Source organism: Carlito syrichta, unplaced genomic scaffold (genome assembly GCF_000164805.1).
Source record: "Carlito syrichta isolate Samal-C Ts95f unplaced genomic scaffold, Tarsius_syrichta-2.0.1 Scaffold305876, whole genome shotgun sequence".
Classification (NCBI taxonomy): domain Eukaryota; kingdom Metazoa; phylum Chordata; class Mammalia; order Primates; family Tarsiidae; genus Carlito; species Carlito syrichta.
In genome coordinates this window covers 180,052-199,129 of record NW_007249972.1, presented here as the reverse complement: position 1 = coordinate 199,129, position 19,078 = coordinate 180,052, and the positions used below count along the sequence as shown (strand labels likewise).

General features: G+C 37.7%; 1 protein-coding gene across 2 annotated transcripts in view; it reads right to left on the bottom strand.

Annotated features, from left to right (window-relative positions):
* LYPD6 (LY6/PLAUR domain containing 6) overlaps positions 1 to 19,078 on the bottom strand; it is a 152,535-nt gene that overhangs the window by 8,944 nt on the left and 124,513 nt on the right. For both annotated transcript variants that reach the window (XM_021714925.1, XM_008062887.1), the window contains exon 3: positions 11,107 to 11,205. In XM_021714925.1, coding sequence (XP_021570600.1) covers positions 11,107 to 11,205 — 99 coding nt within the window. The remainder of the gene's footprint in view (positions 1 to 11,106; positions 11,206 to 19,078) is intronic.

Below are 19,078 nucleotides of genomic sequence, written 5' to 3'. Positions count from 1 at the left end.
AAAAAAAAAAAAAAAAGAAACTGTCAAACTTTTTTCCAGAGTGGCTGTACCATTTTTCATCCCCACCAACAATGCATGTGTGATCTAGTTTCTCCTCTTCCTTGCCAGCATTTTGTGTTGTTGCAATTTTTTTTTTTTTTTTTGAGTTGGAGTCTCACTCTGTCGCCCAGACTGGAGTGCAGTAGCATGCTCCCGGCCACCACAGCCTCGCCCTGCTGGGCACTGTTGATCCTTCTGCCTCAGCCTTCTAAGTAGCCACAATTACAGGCGTGCTACCATGCCCAGCTAATTTTTTATTTATTGTAGAGATGAAGTCTCACCAAGTTGCCCAGGCAGGTCTCGAACCCACGAGTTCAGGCAATCCACTCACCTCAGCCTCCCAAAGCACAGGATTACAGGCTGAATCACTGAGCCCGGCCTTGTTCCCATTTTTCATTTTAGCCATTCTGATAGATTTATAGTAATATCTTCTGCTTTTTATTTGCATTTCCCTAGTGGCTAATGATTTGAATATTTTTTCATGTGTTTATTTGACATCTTTTTATCTTCTTTGGTAAAATGTCTGTTCATGTTTTTCTCATTTTCTAATTGTGTATATATATATTTTTTGACTGATGAGTATTCTAGATAGCAGTCTTTAGTCAGACATATGATTTGCAAATATTTTATGCCATTTCATAGTTTGCTTTTTAATTCTCTTAACAGGGTCTTATGTGGAGAAAAAGTTTAAAATTCTGATGACGTCTAATTTATTATTTTTTTATTTTATGGGTCATGCCTTTGGTGTCACATCTAAGAATTTTGTCTAACCCTAGATTATGATTTTTCTCCCTTGTTTTTTTTCCTAAATGTTATATAGCTTTACATTTCACACTTAAGGCTGTGATTCATTTTGAGTTAACATTTGTAAAAGGTATGAGATTTAGATTGAGATTCATTTTTTTGCCTGTAAATGTCCAGTTCTTCTAGTACCATTTGTTGAGAAGGCTATCTTTCTTCCACTGAGTTGCTTTTGTATCTTTGTCAAAAGTTACTTGTGTATGTTTTTAAGGGTATATTTACATATTCTGTTTTATTAATATGTGTCTATCCTTCTGCCAATATCACAATCTTGATTATTGTACCCATATATTAAATCTTGAAAAAAGGGTAGATTGACTATTTTTACTTTATTATTCTTTTTTAAAAATTGTTTTAGCTATTCCATTTTCTTGCTTTTCCATGTAAATTGTAGAATAATATTGTCTATGTATATTAAAAAATTCTTGCTGGTATTTTGACAGGAATTGTGTTAAAGTATATATCAATCTGCAAAGAATCGACATTTTACTATGTTGAGTCTTTCAATCTATGAGCACAGTAAGTTTTTCCATTTATTTAGATTTTCTTTTCTTTCAGTCATATTCAGTAGGATTTTTTTCTTTTCTTTTCTTTTCTTTTTTTATGGGTTGTGGACAGGGGAAAGGAGATGAACCTATGATGTAGCTTTAAGGGTACAAATACTGTACATGTTTTATTAGATTTACTTCTAAGTATTTAACTTTTCTCAGCAATTATAAATATCTATTTTAAATTTTCATGTCCACATGTTAATTAATAGCATATATAAATAAAAACAAGTTCTGTATGTTTAACTTGCATTCTATGACCCTGCTGAACTTACTTTAACTTATGTTCTAATTTTTTTTCAATTTGTTGGAATTTTCTACATAGAAACCATGTCATCTATGAAAGGGGACAGTCTTACATCTTCCTTTCCAAACTGTGTGCCTTTTAATTATTTTTCTTGTCTTATTACACTGGCTGGAACATACAGGACTACACTAAAGAAAGGTGGCAAAAGTAGACATCCTTGCTTAGTTTTCCATCTTACCAGGAAAGCATTCAGGTTTTCACCATTTAGCATAATTTTAGCAATAGAATTTTTTAAAAAAATATATGTTCTTTATCAAGTTGAGGAAGTTCTCTATTCTTTCTAGGTTGCCTCCTTCCTGGTCTTTTGACTAGAGAAAGCAAACTTTTGTTGGGGTTTATTTTGTCATTTCCTGTGGCATTTTCAGGTTATCGACTTCTTCAGCTCTAAATCTAGAATATATGAGACCCACAGAAAACCCAGTGACTTCATCACTGTGGTGTTCCTTGGATTCTGAAGTCCTTAACTAGTCTGTCATTTTCTCTCTACCTTTCAGAGTCTTTTGGTTGTTTTGTTTGTTTGTTTTTTTAAATATGATGCTCAGAATTTTTAGTTGTATTTGGCAGAAGGAACAGAAAAATGCATTGGCTCCATCTTCCCAGAAGTGGAAGTTTTCAGCACTTCTGACATTTTGGGTTAGGTAATTCTGTTTTGGGGGACTGACCTGTGCATTGTAGGATATTTAGCAGCAACCCAGCCTCTTTTCACTAGATGCCAATTTCACCCCCAATTGTAACAACCAAAAATGTCTCCAGATGTTGATGTTGACAAATATTCTTTGGGGCTGGGGAGGGAAAATTGCTCCTGGTTGTGACCTACTCCTCTAGATTATAAATTTTGTGAGAATAAAGTCTTTTCTTGTAGATGCTTGTATTCCCCCCAACATATAATACAGGGCCTTGCACACCATAGCAGATGCTTTATTATCAAAAGAGATGGCTGGTGGGAAGGATATATCTAGCTGAGGTCTTTCCCTCAAAGTTGAACCAAATTAAAGCATTTTAATTTAGTTATATGATGTCTATAACATCTTTGCCACTTCTGTATTTTGAATGGTCTTATCAAGTTTGAAAGTGAAATAATACTACACTTCTACCAGCAGTGCAATTTTCATATAGTATAGCCATTTTGGAAAACAGTCAGTTTACTAAAAGTAAACTTATACATTTTATAAGCCTGAAATTCCACTCCTAGTATATAGCCAACAGAAATGTTAAATCCTAGAATGCGCATAAAAAAACTATTTGTGCAAACTACAAAAGTGACAATTGTGAATTATGAAAAGTGAATGAATTATGAAATATATTTACATAACATTGAGAATAAATGGATTACAACTAAATCTAAACAATGGTTGAACCTCACATAATATTGAGTGAAAGAAGTCAGACACAAAAGAGTATATACTGTATGACTATATTTCTATAAAGCATTCAATAGGATGCAGAACTTTAATCTATGCTATTGGAAATCAGGAGGGCAACTATATTAGTTTTCTAGGGCTGTCAATAAAAGTACCACGGAATGAGTGATTTAAACACAAGTTTTCTCACAGTTCTGGAGGCTAGAAATTTGAAATCAAGGTGTGGGCAAGGCTGTTTCTTCTGAGGCCTCTCTCCTTGGTCATCTTCTTCCTGTGTCTTCACATTATCTTCCTTCTATGCTTGTCTATGTCCAAATCTCTTCTTATAAGGACTCCAGTCAGATTGGATCAGAGCCCACTGAATCAGTTCATAAAACTTTAATTTCCTCTTTAAGGATCCTGTCTCCAAATACAGTCATACTCTGAGGTGCTAAAGGTTAGGATTTCAACATAAATTTGAGGGACATGACGCAGTCCATAACAGTGACCCTTGGTGGTGGAGAAAGTTACTGAAAACAGGTGTACGGGGAGCTTCTGAGCTGCAGGAAATGAACAGTTTCTTAATTGGAGTGCTGCTATTATGGGGTGCTCAATTTGCAAAAATCCATCATACTTTTTACTATTCTGCATGTATGTTATCCCTCAATTCAAAGTTCAGTAAAATTGAAAGTGAAAGAAAAAGGAACCCAAGATGAAAGAAAATAGACTTAAGGAAAGGATGAACTACAAATTGAGTTGCAAATAAGATGAATTATTTAAAGCTTATCCTAATTAGGAATTATTACACAGTCTCTAGCTTCCAAGTATCAGATAATTTTCATGGCTTTCCTGCTCTTATCAGTTACCCTCTATAGATCTCATAAAAAGATACATTTACTTCTCTTGTCCCATGTAAGAAATTCTTCAATTCGTTTTTTACCTTTAGCACTTTAAAAATAAACAAATGCTCATCAACCTAGTTGAGTCATCTCCTTTACCCTGTGGTCAGCACATCTTGAGAAAGTTGCCAGATACTTCCCTGTTTTGTTTTTGTTTTTAATCATCCATATTGCTTAAGGACAGCTGACACTCTTACTTGAAGAATCTCTCTTTTAAAAGAAATCATTGAAATTTAAAAAGCAAAGTACTGATTACCAGGCACAGTCCAAAAAGTACGGAAAGGTAGTCAGGATAAACAGGACTTCACAGTGGACAGTGGTTAGAATAAAGTGATAAGGCAAAAGCATCAAATGGATGTGTCCTCTCTGAGGCAATCGTATTAACAGAAAATATGTGGACAAAAACACTATAAGTTGGAGAAGTTTAGATGCTCTCAACATACCAACCACGTCTTGTATAAGCAGATAGAACTTAAAATTAAAAACTTATTGTAAGTGTTCTAAGAGCAATTCTGAGAAATATAATGCCAGCTGAGATGGACTAGTTTGCGTCATTTTACTAAGAAACAGAACAAAGTTAAAGTAGCCAAATAAAATGAAAACAACAAAAAAATCTGTGGGAAAGCATAGGAGAGCTACAAAGGCAGACTGGATCTGAAGAGCAAGGTACCGAAGAAAAGAGAAGCTTGTTAAGTGGAGCTTGACATTCTGTACCTGTTCTCCCACTGAGGCATTTGCTGATTCAAAAGTTGCACAAGTGGAAAGGCCGAGAAGCCAAGCAGAAAGCTCTGCTAAGGGGCAGAGAAGTAGGGCAGAGCTTTTGTCAGTCTCGCAGGGTTTGGGAGCACAAACAGGAGTTCAGAGGTAGCAGGGCAGCCAGGGGTGAAGAGAGGTGCAGAGAAGTGAGACTGGTAGTTTTAATATAGAATTCCAGGCTGGTAGTTTTTTTTTCTTTTCTTTTTTACCTTTAGCACTTTAAAAATGTCATCCCAATAACTTCTAATTTCCATTGTTCCTGTTAATACTTCTAAGCATTGTCAAGATTGTGCAGCAACTAGCACTTACATGCACTGCTGGTGAGACTGTAACTGGTATAGTCTCTTTGGAAAACTCTTAGACAGTATCTGGTAAAGCCAATGCTTACATACTCCATTCCTAGCAATCCCACTTCTGGAAAAGACCTAGCAGAAATGCATGAATATATGTATCAAAAGTCATGTATAAGATGTTTGTAGTATCAAGCACTGGAAACAATCCAAATGTCTATTAGCAGTAGAATAGGTGAACTTTGGTATATTCATTAAATGTTCCACTATACATCTGTGAGAAAAATATGAGATTGCTACTCACAAAAACATGAATTAATTTAATATGTAATAGGTTTGAAAGGAGGACATTCTTCTATGACACCTTTCATATGAAATTCAATGACAGTAGTCACAATACTGTCACTTTTGGGGACAGAGTACAATGACTGGGGACCCCTAGGGTTCTATTGCTTCACATGAGTGGTGGACACACAGCATATTCACTTTGTAAAAATTCTCAAGCTATGCACTTACAATCTGCTCACTTTCCAGTATGTATGTTAAACTTTAATTAAAAATTGCTTTATTAAAAGAAGTCTGAGACTTCCACTTAGCAAGATGACAGCAACATGACAAAACAGATCATCTAAGAACCATCTTATTATATAATAGCCAAAAGTGTAGAATAAGATATAATTAGCACCTTTTCGTAAATGTACAAATAAATCGTCTAGAAATGGATATCCCAAGTATCAACACTGGATACTGATTTCTCTATCCTAGAAAAGAGGGGATGTTGAAAGGTAAGCCATAAGAATTTGTAAGGCAGCCGGGCTCGGTGGCTTAGTCTGTAATCCCATGCTTTGGGAGGCTGAGGTGAGTGGATTGCCTGAGCCCGTGGGTTCCAGACCCACTTGGGCAACTTGGCAAGACTCATCTCTAGAATAAATCAAAAAATTAGCTGGGCATGGTAGTGTGTGCCTGTAGTTCCAGCTACTTGGAAGGCTGAGGCGGAAGGATCGCCGGAGCCCAGCAGGTTGAGGCTACAGTGGCTGGGAGTGGCCACTGCACTCCAGTCTGGGTGACAGAGTGAGACTCTGACTCAAAAAAAAAAAAGAATTTGTAAGGCTTTAGGTACTCATGGGATTTAGAGGTAAAATGGAGGCCCTTGTATTAATGAAACAATGAAATTGGAGAGCTATATCCTAAATGTAAAGTTGCCTAAAAGAGAAAAATCCACCCCTTAGGTTAAGCAAAACAAAAAGTTTGTCTGTTTCAGCCTGGTCTCTGTCTGAAAAATGTCAACAATAAAGAAATCTTTTCTGAAAATTTGTAACCAACGTCTTGTCTTCAGTTAAGCTGATGGTCACATTTATCGTTTCTGCTTGTAACAAGAACTATCAGACAACTGATCTAGAAAGAGCCATCAGGGGACATGTCCAACTTTTTCTTTACTTTCATAGAATAAAGTGAGTAGCATAGAAGCTGGAACCAAATGGATATGTATGCCCTCTTTCAAAATTTTCCTTGTTCTGATTTTATGTCAGCAATAATTTCAAACGAAGATTTTTGCCTTAGAGGATGGCATGTGTACTTCATAATTAAGAAGGAACATAATACCCTTGGCTTAGGTACCCTCCATTGAGAACGCCTTTTTTAAAAACTGTAATGTTTTTGATTTGACATTTAATTCCACAGACTCTTAATAACCATTTATTCAGTCCCTCTCTCAATGAGCTTTTCATCTTGCGGCACAGAGAAAAGTCATGGCAAAACGACGTGAATTCAAGCACGTGACACTCAGCTCTTGTTTCACTTCATCAGTTCCTTCAACTGGTCCCTCATATAATATGATTTCAAGATCCTTTCCCATTCTGGCTCACAAAGTCAAGAAAATTGAACAGATTCATGAGTGGCTGATGACATTAAAGCTGTTACAAGGGAAGTGCTTAGAGACCAAAAACTAAGTGGAAGCCAAGCAAGTGAAGCAGCGAGGTTCAGTTATAGAGGGCATCTGAAGTCCTCATTTCTAGGAAAGGAGTATGGTACCATGAATCTGTAAGTGCCTGAGGTGCAAATAATGTAGTGGAGGAGGACGTACTTACATCACACACATTCTGAAAACAGAGTGACAGGTAACCTGAGTTAGCCAGAGTACAGCCAGTGGATATCCCCATTGCTGTCAGAATGATTCCAGTCAGGGCAAAGCTTTCCTGGTGCTTATTTGACCAAATGTTGATGCACAAGTCTGCTAAATCCTTCAGTGTCAGTCACTAAAATATGGTATGTCCCTAAGCACATGAATGTGACAGTTTAGCTTTTGAAAATTCTTGAAATTCAGTGAATTCCCTACGCAATCTGGGATATGGGCTTATTCCATGTAGAAAGATTAAATATTCAGGTGAAATGACTTTTTCACTTTCAACAAGTTATTTTCACATAATGTGATGATTAAACCTGGTTAAGTATGTCACAAAACAAACTAAAACCAGGAATGTCTTCGAAAGCCAAGATACCCCGCCATAATAGCTTTTGAGCTGCCCTTACTAAGCCTGTTGGTAGTCCTATAGCTGCTTCAGACTAATACTAGCAGAAAACAAACAAACAAACTTAGGGGTAGTTAGTAGATACACTTTATATTTTATTCTAATAATAAAATGCCATTATTTTCACTGTTAGAAAAATCTGGAGAAAATCCAGAGGAAAGAACAGAAGACTCATGGGAAATAGGGCTGTTCAAGATGGGGTGGCTTTATCTCTTTTCAGGTGACACTCCTTTAAGTTCCCACTCCTTACTTGACACCCAAGGCCCCATAAAATTAACCTGGCTCTGTGATTGTGCTTCTATTATTCTCTAGTTCTCCCAAGTCAGGGCTCTCCCCATCCACTGTCTCCATGCCTTTGCTCTGAGTTCCCAGAAGATGTGTCCTCTGCAATGTCCTACCTCCAATTCTTAGGTGTAGGGCTATCACAACCTTCCCAGCACATGATGCTTTCACTGCCCAAATAGCTCTTCTTCCTTTAAACTCTGACAGCACTTACTGCCATGTTTAATTTGGCACTTACCTTTGTCCAGCTATTTTTGACATTTAATATGTCTAGATCTTATCTCCCCAGCTAAACTGTCCATTCACTGAAAGAAGAAAGCAGATTTCGATCTTTCACTGCATAATCCCCGAAGGGGCCTGGCATGGCTGTTTTTTGTAATGAACCTCAGTGCATGACTTTTTATTTATCTCTATGAATTTAAGGACAGAATGATGAAAGTGTAAAAAAGAAAAAAGGGAAAGGATAAGTTGTGTGGAGACCACTCGGTGATACTTTTAGGCGTCTGTACTTTGAAAGGATAGTTTTGATCTCAGAAGGAAGCATCACGATGGAACTTCCTCGTTTCCCTGAGAGTCATTCAAACTTCTGGTCACCTATTTTTCTTTGTGACTGGGATGTACTGGTATACAATCAGACTTGGATGGGGCCCTATGAAACATGGCCCAAAGCCCACAGAGAGTACCAGTTTATACTCCCCGCTTTTCCTCTTCATCATCTCTGCTGAGGTACCTCAGAGCTAAGCCAGTACTAAGAGAAGCATAGTCACAATTTGTTATGGCCTGAATGCGTCCCTCAAAATGCATATACTGAAACTTAATTGCCAATGTAATGGCATAATTAAGAGGCAGGGCCTTTAAGAGGTGATTAAGTCATGAAGGTAGAGCCCTCATGGATTGGATTAGGGCCCTTATAAAAAGGCTTGTGGGAGCAGGTTTGCTCACTTCTGCCTTCTTTTGTTCTTCTGCCTTCTGCCATGTGAGGACATATTGTTCCTCTCCTCCAGAGGATACAGCAACAAGGTGCCACCTTAGAAGGAGAGACCAGGTCCTTATTACAACCCTTGATCTTGGACTTCCCAGTCTCCCGAACTGTGAGAAATAAACTTATACTGTTTATAAATTACCTAGTTTGAGGTATTTTGTTATAGCAGCACAAGTGGACTAAGATATACTTCCTGTATACTAGCTCTGACCAGTGGCAACAATTTCAAAAGCTAAAGGACCAGTTTTGTGCCAAAGGAACCAGCCCAAAGGTTACTAGATATACAAGCCAATCATCCTGGTTGTACAGAGTTGCCATTTACAATGGTTCTCAATATTGCTGCATATCAGAACCACCTGGGGAGCTTTTAAAAATCCTTCTGCCAAGCTGCACTATTTAAATATGAATCTCAGCTGGGCTCGGTGGCTCAGCCTGTAATCCCAGCACTTTGGGAGGTCGAGGCGGTGGACTGCCTGAGGTTGAGGGTTCGAGATCAGCCTGGTAAACTTGGCGAGACCTCATCTCTACAATAAAACAAAAAATTAGCTGGGCACAGTAGCATGTGCCTGTAGTTCCAGTTACTTGGAAGACTGAGGCAGAAGGATTGCCTGAGTCCAGCAGGTCAGCACTGTGGTAGCCGTGAGAGTGCTACTGCATTCCAGCCTAGGTGACAGAGTGAGACTCCAACTAATAAATAAATAAATAATACAAATCTCTAGGAAGGGACCCAGGCATCAGTGTTTTAAAAAATTGACCAGGTGACTTCAAACTGCAGCCCAGATTGAGAAACAGTGGTTTAACCATGTCCATTAGCAACATTCATTCTGCAGGGGTAATGTTAGAAAACACTGGCCCATTTAGAAATGAACAGTGACTGTGGAAGGCCATAGGGACAGAACTTATCTTTGATTATCCAGATGGCTGAATATGTAGCTTGCAATTAAGCCAATCTTTAGTGTATCCATGTTTTTCTCTTCCACTGTCTTTTGGGATCCCATTAGCATTTCTACCTAAAGTAAACAAGAAGAATCTAGAATTGATAGCATTACATTTCCTGTTCTATTAGTGGGTAGAGGAGCTCCCAGTGGTTCTTGTCCCTAACTGTTCATTAGAATCAACTGGGAGAATTAAAAACACTGATACAAGTTCTTATCCTCAGTTATGCAGGTTCAATTTGCGTAGAGCTATGGTTCTTAACTCATCACCTAGGAACTCTTTAGAAATGCAGATTCTCGGACCTATCTCAGACTGACTGAATCAGAAACGTGAGTCAGGGAAGGGGTGAGACCAGAAATCTATTTTAATAAGCCTTCCCAAGCATGATGGTGATGCTGAAGTTTACAAACTACCGATTTAGGTAAGGCACAGGTTTCAGTGATTTTTGAAAAGTTCTACAGGTGTTTTTACTAGGAAGCCTAGATGGAGACTCCTGGCTTGGGGGTGGTGGTGGGGGGGGGTTTGGCATTTGTCTTTGAACTTTGGTTTCCGTGCTCTCCCAATTTCCAGTCTCTCATGAGAAACTCCATGGGTGCCATTCATTGGGCTGAGTGTGAGAGGTCTTGCATTATGTTGAAAAATAATGAATTTGGTGTTGTGTTCAGTCATTTTAATACCTGAATTAGATCAGCAGTGAAGCCCATCTAACTACTCATTCAAACATCTGCCAATGAAATCTCTCATCTTCATCATCCCCCTGCGAAATGAATACAGACTTTCTTCCAAAATAACTCATAGCCAAATATAACCATCTTTTATATTTGATAGGATAAAAGAGATGATTATGATAGGTCTTCTTTAAAATGGGCTTTTGGGTCAAAATTTCATGCTTCTATTGGGCTTCCATCTCATCCTCAAAGAAAACTTAATAGTTTAAAAAGCTCAGAGTTTTTATTTGTGCAATGATAGCATTTAGAATTCTAAATTCTAGAAAGTACAAAAAAGTCTCTGGTAAGATATGCAGTCAATGGAATCTTTATATGAAGCCTAATTCATACTTTGAAAGAGGTTACTATGCAATGACTAATGCCTCAAAGAGTGGCAAACAGACTGACTGTTGTCTTGTTCTGCATTTGGCTGGGCCTGGGGCAGTAGAGGAAAGACATCACTTACCTCTGGAACTCCAAAGAGACTTCATGAGAAAGGGGGCAACCCTATAGATCAGTTTATGTCTCTGAGCATCTTTCATGACAAGTTGTTGATGGAATATAAAATCTACTAGCCTTAGACAGAAGCGGTTGAGATTGCAAACATGCCTCTCTCTATACATGCATCAAAGTCAACAGGGCTGTTCCCTCACCAGCCTTGGAGACCCCCATCTGTCTACTGAGAGTTTACCTCGAGGACAGTAGATGTCTGGAGCCCATCGGTTGCACTCATAATTGTCTGCTGCCTTTTCACAGGTGAAACACTTAAATCCACCAGGATATGGTGTGGCTACAGAAAAGATCAAGAGAAAAGGTTTCTTTTTAGACAGAATCCTGTAAAGTTAGATATTTTCATTTTAGAAAAAAGAATTCTCAAGACAGCTTGGCAGTTTCTTAAGAGACGAAAACTTCAACCACCATGTGACCCAGCAATTTCACTCTTGGGCATTTGTCCCTGAGAAATGAACACTTATAATCACATAAAAATCTGTACACAAATGTCAACAGCAACTTTATTTGTGTTAAACAAAAACTGGAAATAATATAGATGTCCTTCAGTGGGTAAATGTTAAACAAACTGTGGTTCATCCATACTATGGAATGCTAATCAGCAATACAAAAAAGGAATGAGCTATTACTACATTCAACAACTTGCATGAATTTCCAGGGAATTATTCTGAGTGAAAAAAGCCAATTGCAACAAGGTACATACAATATAGTTCCGTTTATATAACATGTTGAAGCGATTAGTAGTTGCCAGTGGTTATGGATGGCAGGGATGGGGGAGAGGAGGCTTGGAAGGAGGGAAGTGTGAGGCCAGCATGAGGAATTCTGGTGCTACAGAAACTCTTCGGTGTCTTGAATGTGGTGGAGGATATAAAAACCTACACATGTGACAAAATTGTATAGAACTACATACACATGCACACAAATGAATGAGTGAAACTGGGGAAGTCTGAAGAACATTGATGGACTGATTGAATCAATACTAATATTATGGTTATGATATTGTTCTATAGTGTTTTGAATTGTCACTGTTGGTAAAAGGTACATGGGATCTCACTATATTATTTCTTACAACTGCATATGACTCTACAATGATCTCAACACAATTTTTTTTTAAAAAGGCATTATCTGGATTTCTAATGGTACCAACATATACACACATGTCAACGTATAAATATTAGGTTGGATCATTTAAAATTTCCTGAGGTTTGACCATTTCAGTGTACAACAGTGGCAACTTCTCTGGTTTGATATATTTTTATCTGGTCAGACCTGACCTGGTAAGAATCCCTGAGGATGGCAAGTATCAGCTAAGAAAAGAATCTATAATAGATGCTGCCTGCACAGAGGTGACCCTCCTAAGGGGCCTCTCAGGCCGAAGTCCAACATCTAAGGCAGCAGGAACCTGAGGGAATGTGGAGATGTGGATGCTTCCACCAGGCTCCCAGCTTCAGAGTGAGTGCTCAGCCGTTATGGAAGGAGCCCCTTGTATCTCTTTCCGCCTCTCCCCACTCCTGAGTCACTTCTTCCTGCCTTCTGAAGGGACTACCCTCCAGGTGCTTGTGTTCTTTGCCTGGAAGCTCAGGTGGAGGGGTGTCCCATAAGAGTCATGCTCTCGAGAGTGTCCACCCACCCAGAACCTTCCTTCAGAATAAGGACTAGGAGCAACAAGGAGTATCAGGCCCAGTGGTTCTCTGTCCTTTTCACAGATGTGCTTTTAATGGTTTCTAAGTCCTGATCATTTGCTTGCTTTGCTGGAGTTTTGTCTTTCATAAACAAAACGTGTGTGTGTGTGTGTGTGTGTGTGTTTTAATTTGTAAATTTACCTGGCCTATTTGAAAGCTGCAAACACTCAGACACTTCATCTGCAGGAGCCAACTGTTCTCTCTCGCAGATGGCTGAGCCTGCTTATCCCACTGGCGGAAATAATCATCTCAGGGTAAATTGCTTTGCCCACATGGAACCAATTAGGTGTGTTATCAAAAATAAATGAAGGAGAGGCAGCAGCTTAAGGCCAGAATTATGGGCCAGCTATAACTTTGATTTTCACCTTGCCTAGAGTAGCTGCCCATCCGTGTACTTGCCTGCAATATTTCACAGAGCTGACTGTGATGATATCCAATCATGTAACATGGTCAAAAATCATACACTGGCTAAAAAACACAAGCGACTAGACCTTTTTATGGGCCCATTTGAGAGCTCTATGTTCCTCTAAGGAGTTGGTGACTCAAATTTATAAACAGGATGATAGAAAATGATACACATAATACAAATGATAGAAAGCAGCTTAGACATAGCCATCCAACCCTTCATGCCCATGAGGAAGTTTCACTGAGGGGGAAAATGCTCTCCTATCATAATTGCAATAAAATAGAAGAAAAGAATTTTGTAAACTACAAAAAAATTTTTTTATAACATCACATTACCCACCTAGAAAAGTGTGTTACATTTGCATTGAGAGATTCTCTTTAGATAAGTACAGTCATATGTTGTTTTATTGCACTTTGTAGATATTGTGATTTTGATTTTTACATATTGAAGATTTGTGGCAACCTTGCATCAAGAGCAAGTCTACCTACCATTTTTCTAACCACATGTGCTCACTTTGTATCCTGCCACATTCTGGCAATTCTTGCAATATTTTAAACTTTTTCATTATTATTATATCTATATGGTGATCTGTGATGCAATCTTTGATGTTACTATTGTTACTGTTTTGGGGTGCCATGAACCGTGCCCACATAAAATGGTAAACTTAGTTCATATAGTTGTGTGTGTTCTGACTATTCTACCAACCTGCTGTTCCCCATCTCTCTTCCCTAAGGCCTCCCTTTTCCCTGAGACCCAACAATATTGAAATTATGCCAGTTAATAACCCCACAATGATCTCTAAGTTTTCAAGTGAAAGGAAGAGTTACACATCTTTTACTTTAAATCAAAATCTAGAAATGATTAAGCTTACTGATAAAGACATGTCAAATGCAGAGATAGGCCGAAAGCTGAGATAGGGCAAAAGCTAGGCCCCTCACACCAGTTACTCTCTAGCACCAGTTGGGAATGCAGAAGAAAGTTTCTTGAAGGGAGTTAAAAGTGCTACTCAGTGAACCCATGAATAACAAAGTGAAACAGCCTTAGCTGATATGGAGAAAGTTTAAGGTCTGCACAGATGATCAAACCAGACACAATATTACCTTATGCCAAAGCCTAATCCAGAGCAAGGCCCTAACTCTCTTCAATTTTATGAAGGCTAGAGAGGTGAGGAAGCTACAGAATTAAAGTTGAAAGTTAGCAGAGGTTGGTTCATGAGGTTTGAGGAAAGAAGCTGTCTCCATGACATAAAAGTTCAAGGTGAAGCAACAAGTGCTGATGGAGAAGCTGCAGCAAGTTATCCAGATCTAGCTAAGAACATTGATGAAGGTGGCTACACTAAACAACAGATCTTCAGAGCAAACCAAACAACCTCCTATTGGAAAAAGATGCCATCTAGGACTTCCATAACTATAGAGAAGAAGTCAATGCTTGGCTTCAAAGCTCAAAGCACAGGCTGACCCTCTTGTTAGAGGGTAATGTAGCTGGTGACTTTTAATTTGAAACTAGTGCTCATTTACCATTCAAAAATCTGGAACCCTCAAGAATTATGCTAAATTTATCCTGGCTCTGCTTTATACATGGAACACCAAAGCCTGGATGACAGAATATCTGTTTACAGCATGGTTTACTGAGTAGTATAAGCCCACTGTTGAGACCCCCTGCTGATTAAAAAGATTCCTTTCAAAAATATCACTGCTCGTTGACAATGCACCTGGCACCAAAGAGCTCTAACAGAGATGAACAAGGATATTAATGTTTTTGTGCCTGCTAACATAACAATGTTGTTTTTGTGCCTGCTAACACAACATCCATTCTGCAGCCCATAATTTAAGAAATAAATTTGATTTTCAAGTCTTATTATTTAAGAAAAACATTTCATAAGCTATAGCTGCCATAGGTAGTGATTCCTCTGATGGATCTGGTCAAAGTAAACTAAAAACCTCTGGAAAGTATTCACCATTCTAGACGCCATTAAGAACATTTGTAATTCATGAGAAGAGGTCAAACTGTCAACATTAACAGGGGTCCAGAAGAAGTTGATTCCAACCCACATGGATGACTGTGAAGTATTCAAGACTTCAGTGGAGAAGTAACTGTAGGTGTGGTGACAATAGCAAGAGAACTGTAATTAAAAGTGCAGTCTGAGCATGTGACTGAATTGCTGCAGTCTCAAGGTTAAACTTGAACAGATGAAGAGTTGCTTCTTATGAATAAGTGAAGAAAGTGGTTTCTTGAGATGGAATTTACTCTTGGTGACGACACTGTGAACCTTGTTGAAATGACAACAAAGGATTTAGATTATTATATTAATGTAATTGATAAAGAGCAGCAGGGTTTGAGCAGATTGAATTCAATTTTGAAAAAAGTTCTACTGTGAATAAAATATTGTCAACAACACATACTATAGAGAAATCTTTTGTGAAAGGAAGAATCAATTGATGTAGAAAATTTTATTGTCTTATTTTAAGAAATTAGCACAGCATTCCCAACCTTCAGTAACCATTACTGTGATCAATCAGCAACCATCCACATGGAGGCAAGACCCTCCACCAGCAAAATATTACAACATGCTGAAGACTCAGATGATTCTTAGCATTTTTTTTTTTTTTAGCAATAGAGCATTTTTAAATTAAGGAATGAACCCCGGTTTTTAGATGTAATGCTATTGTGAACTTAATAGACTACAGCATTATGTAAATAACTTTTATATCCACTGGGAAACCAAAATATTTGTGCAACTCATTTTACGGCAATATTCTTTTTGTTGTGGTAGTCTGGAACTGAATCCACACACTATCTCCAAGGTATGCCTGTACTCGCTTGAAGAAATTAAAAAAAAAAAAAAAAAAAAAAGGTGGTCAAATTCCAAAGCCATTCAATATTCTTACAGATATTTTAATTTACTTATTTTTATAAATACTATTATGAGAAAAGGCTTACAAGATATTTTAGAATGTTGTCCTGATCTAATACATTAAAAATAGTTTATCTACCAAGTTTAAAATACTTAATATATAAATAACTTTAAAATATAGGACTTTAAAATAGATTTAAAGTAGAATGATTAAAGTGGAGATATAAAGGATTTGTCAAAGAACAGCATTTCTCAAAAAATGATCATCATATTCACCAAGGTTCATGACTGCAAGCTAGCTGTACCACTTCAGTTTGCATGATTGATTCACTAGGGCATCCAATTTTATCTGTCTGTCACTGTAGCCAGTAAAATTTTTGGCTGGAATATTGAATTAGTTGTTCCTGGAAACTTTCCCATCAAAGAGATAAATTAAGAACTTTGAATGAAGATTGACAATCCAACAGCTCCATGAACAAACTTATCAAAACCCTAACACTAATAAGTTATAGTGTTATTAAATTTGCATTAAACACTATTATTAACACTATTACTGCATTAAACACTATTATATGACCCTGATAGTAACCCAAAGTATATTGACATTTATTTAGTTGGAGTTGCACTCTGTTGCCCAGACTGGGGTGCAGTGGCACACTCACGGTCACCCCAGTGTTGACCTGCTGGGCTCAGGCGATCCTTCTGCCTCAGTCTTCCAAGTTGCAGGAACTACAGGCGCATCTTCCATGCCCAGTTAATTTTTGATTTATTGTATAGAAGAGATCTCACCAAGTTGCCCTGGTTGGTCTTGAACCCATGGGCTCAGGCAATTCACTTTCCTCGGCCTCCCAAAGTGCTGGAGATTACAGGCTGAGCTACTGAGCCCGGCCAGTATATTGACATTTAAACAGGAGTGTAAAAGAAAATACTATGGCACCAAAATGCAGCTTTGCTTCATTTATCTCTGAATGAATGAATCTGCATGTATCATTGGCAATTAACCAAAGAATCTGATTTTAGGTAAATTTCATTTTGAAATCTACATCTCCCTATCTGTTTACATTTTTAATAACTACAGTTTAATATTTGCTTATAGGAACTTTTATTGACATCCCAGCGGGTAATACTGGTCAGTGAATGGTCACATCTCTGCAAACACATTCAGCTTTAAGTGGCTAATTATAATACAATACCAAGTAAATGGTTAAATTCTTCCCTCCGGAAATATTTTGCCAAAAATAAGATCTACAGATGAACTACTATCTCTGGTAACTTGCTAATTGATACTGCATCTGATAAAGAGGTTTTTTTTGAAAGGACGGAAAGAGGTTCCTAAGAGATGTGCTATTTTCTTCTTTGTTACTTCAAAGCATTATAGAGCAAGCAGAGTTTCAAACTCTTGTGGCCCAGCTGTGAATGAATCTAATTTGGCTCTTGATCACAGAGTTAATAAGCTTAGTCCTCTGTATTTCAGGGCATAAGTCGTTGGTCCCTTAAGAGAAGGTGATTGTAAAGAAAAAAAGAAACGCCAAAGTGCCCAGTTACTTCCTGTAAAATAATCTGTCCATTAACTCTCATGGTCAGCCATAGTTCAACCGACCATAATTCATTTGCAAGGCATCAGAAAAGATTTAGTCTTTGTTTCCATCTCTTGGAACTTTTGCCTGGACAAAGACCTTCAGTTACCAAAAACGTGGTGAGAACAGACTTGTTTTGAAAAGTATACTGATGTGTAATGCATCCAAATGTGTTTCTGTTCTTACCAAATTAATTTCCATTGTTTTTAGAAACTGGATGCAAACAAAAATTCTAAAAATCTAATAAATTTATCTTTTTTTTCAGTCTACTTGGAAACAAAATATTGTAAGTCTAAGTTTAATATGAACAAATTTCTGATAGAAATGCATTTCCTGGTATCCTTCTAGAGAATCCTGTTACTCTCTAAAACTATGATATATAATAAAAAACAAACATATTTGGTTCTCTATGTGGGCACAAATAAGCTCCCTGCAGGAATACAGCTCTGCTGTGCTCATGATTAAGGAAAAACATGCAACCAGAGGAAAACTGGACATTCTTAGGAAAGGTTTCTATTCTTAGGAAAGAAATGGAGGCCAAGAATAGATTACAGCCACTTAGAATATTAAACTCTGCTATCTAGAATGATTTCTGACTACCAAATACAAAGCTTCATTTCTCTTAATAGTAAGTCTTGTTCTGAAGGTTTTTTTATTTGATTTGGTATTTTAATCATAGACTGGGAAGAAATTCGTCATTTTTAACATACAAAAGGAAAAAAACAAGCAAAAACCACACACAGTTTATAGAAAAGAATGTTATTAAAGATGGTGCTTCAAGTTTGAAAGCCATAAGGTTTCTTTCTTTTAAAGGCTCAGAAACTTCAAAGATTAGGGAAACAGAGAGTAAAAAAGATTAATCATGGGAGGCTAAATTTTCCCAGCCTGGGTTCCAATCCCACCCCAGCTATTATCCACAATGGCTCTTCTGGGCCCATGAGAAATGAGTTTATGTTTGTCTGGCACAGAAAACTTGTGTGTCTTCACACCTTCAGCATCACCATATTTCTCCTTGAGCAAGTTCTGATCTTCTATATATAACATTAATAAAATCTGGCTCACTCGCTGACCCAAAGAAAGCTGTTTGTGCCACCATCTACAAAGTGAGGTGATTATATAAATAATTCAAAATCATGCTAATCCCACACTTCCCTCATATATTTTTTATGGTCTTGTTCAACAGAAACCTGCTTCTTTGTAGAAGCCTTCTAGTGCTCAAGGACAGAGAACTATGGTCTTCACAAAAATTAAAATGTGAAAGCAAACACATATTGTTAACTTCTGAAGAGAAATGTGAAGTTAATACTGATTTAAAGTAGGCAAAATAAACAAAGTTCTGGCGAAGTAGGAGTCATTCACAGTAATTTTAATCTAACAAGAATGAATACAGCACTTCCTATGATCAGTTATGGAGATGCTGAAGAGAACTCATGCCCTGACCAGCTGGTTCTGAATCGTCTCCTTATAATCTAGTTTAGGAACAATCTCTTTTATTTCTCCATATTTCAGAATCATACCAGAAAACTTTACCATTTTTAAAAACTTTTATTTGCTTTTATTTAGTCAGGGTCTCCTTCTGTCATCCAGGCTGGAGTGAGGTGGCATGATCACAGCTCACCGCAGCCTCAACCTTC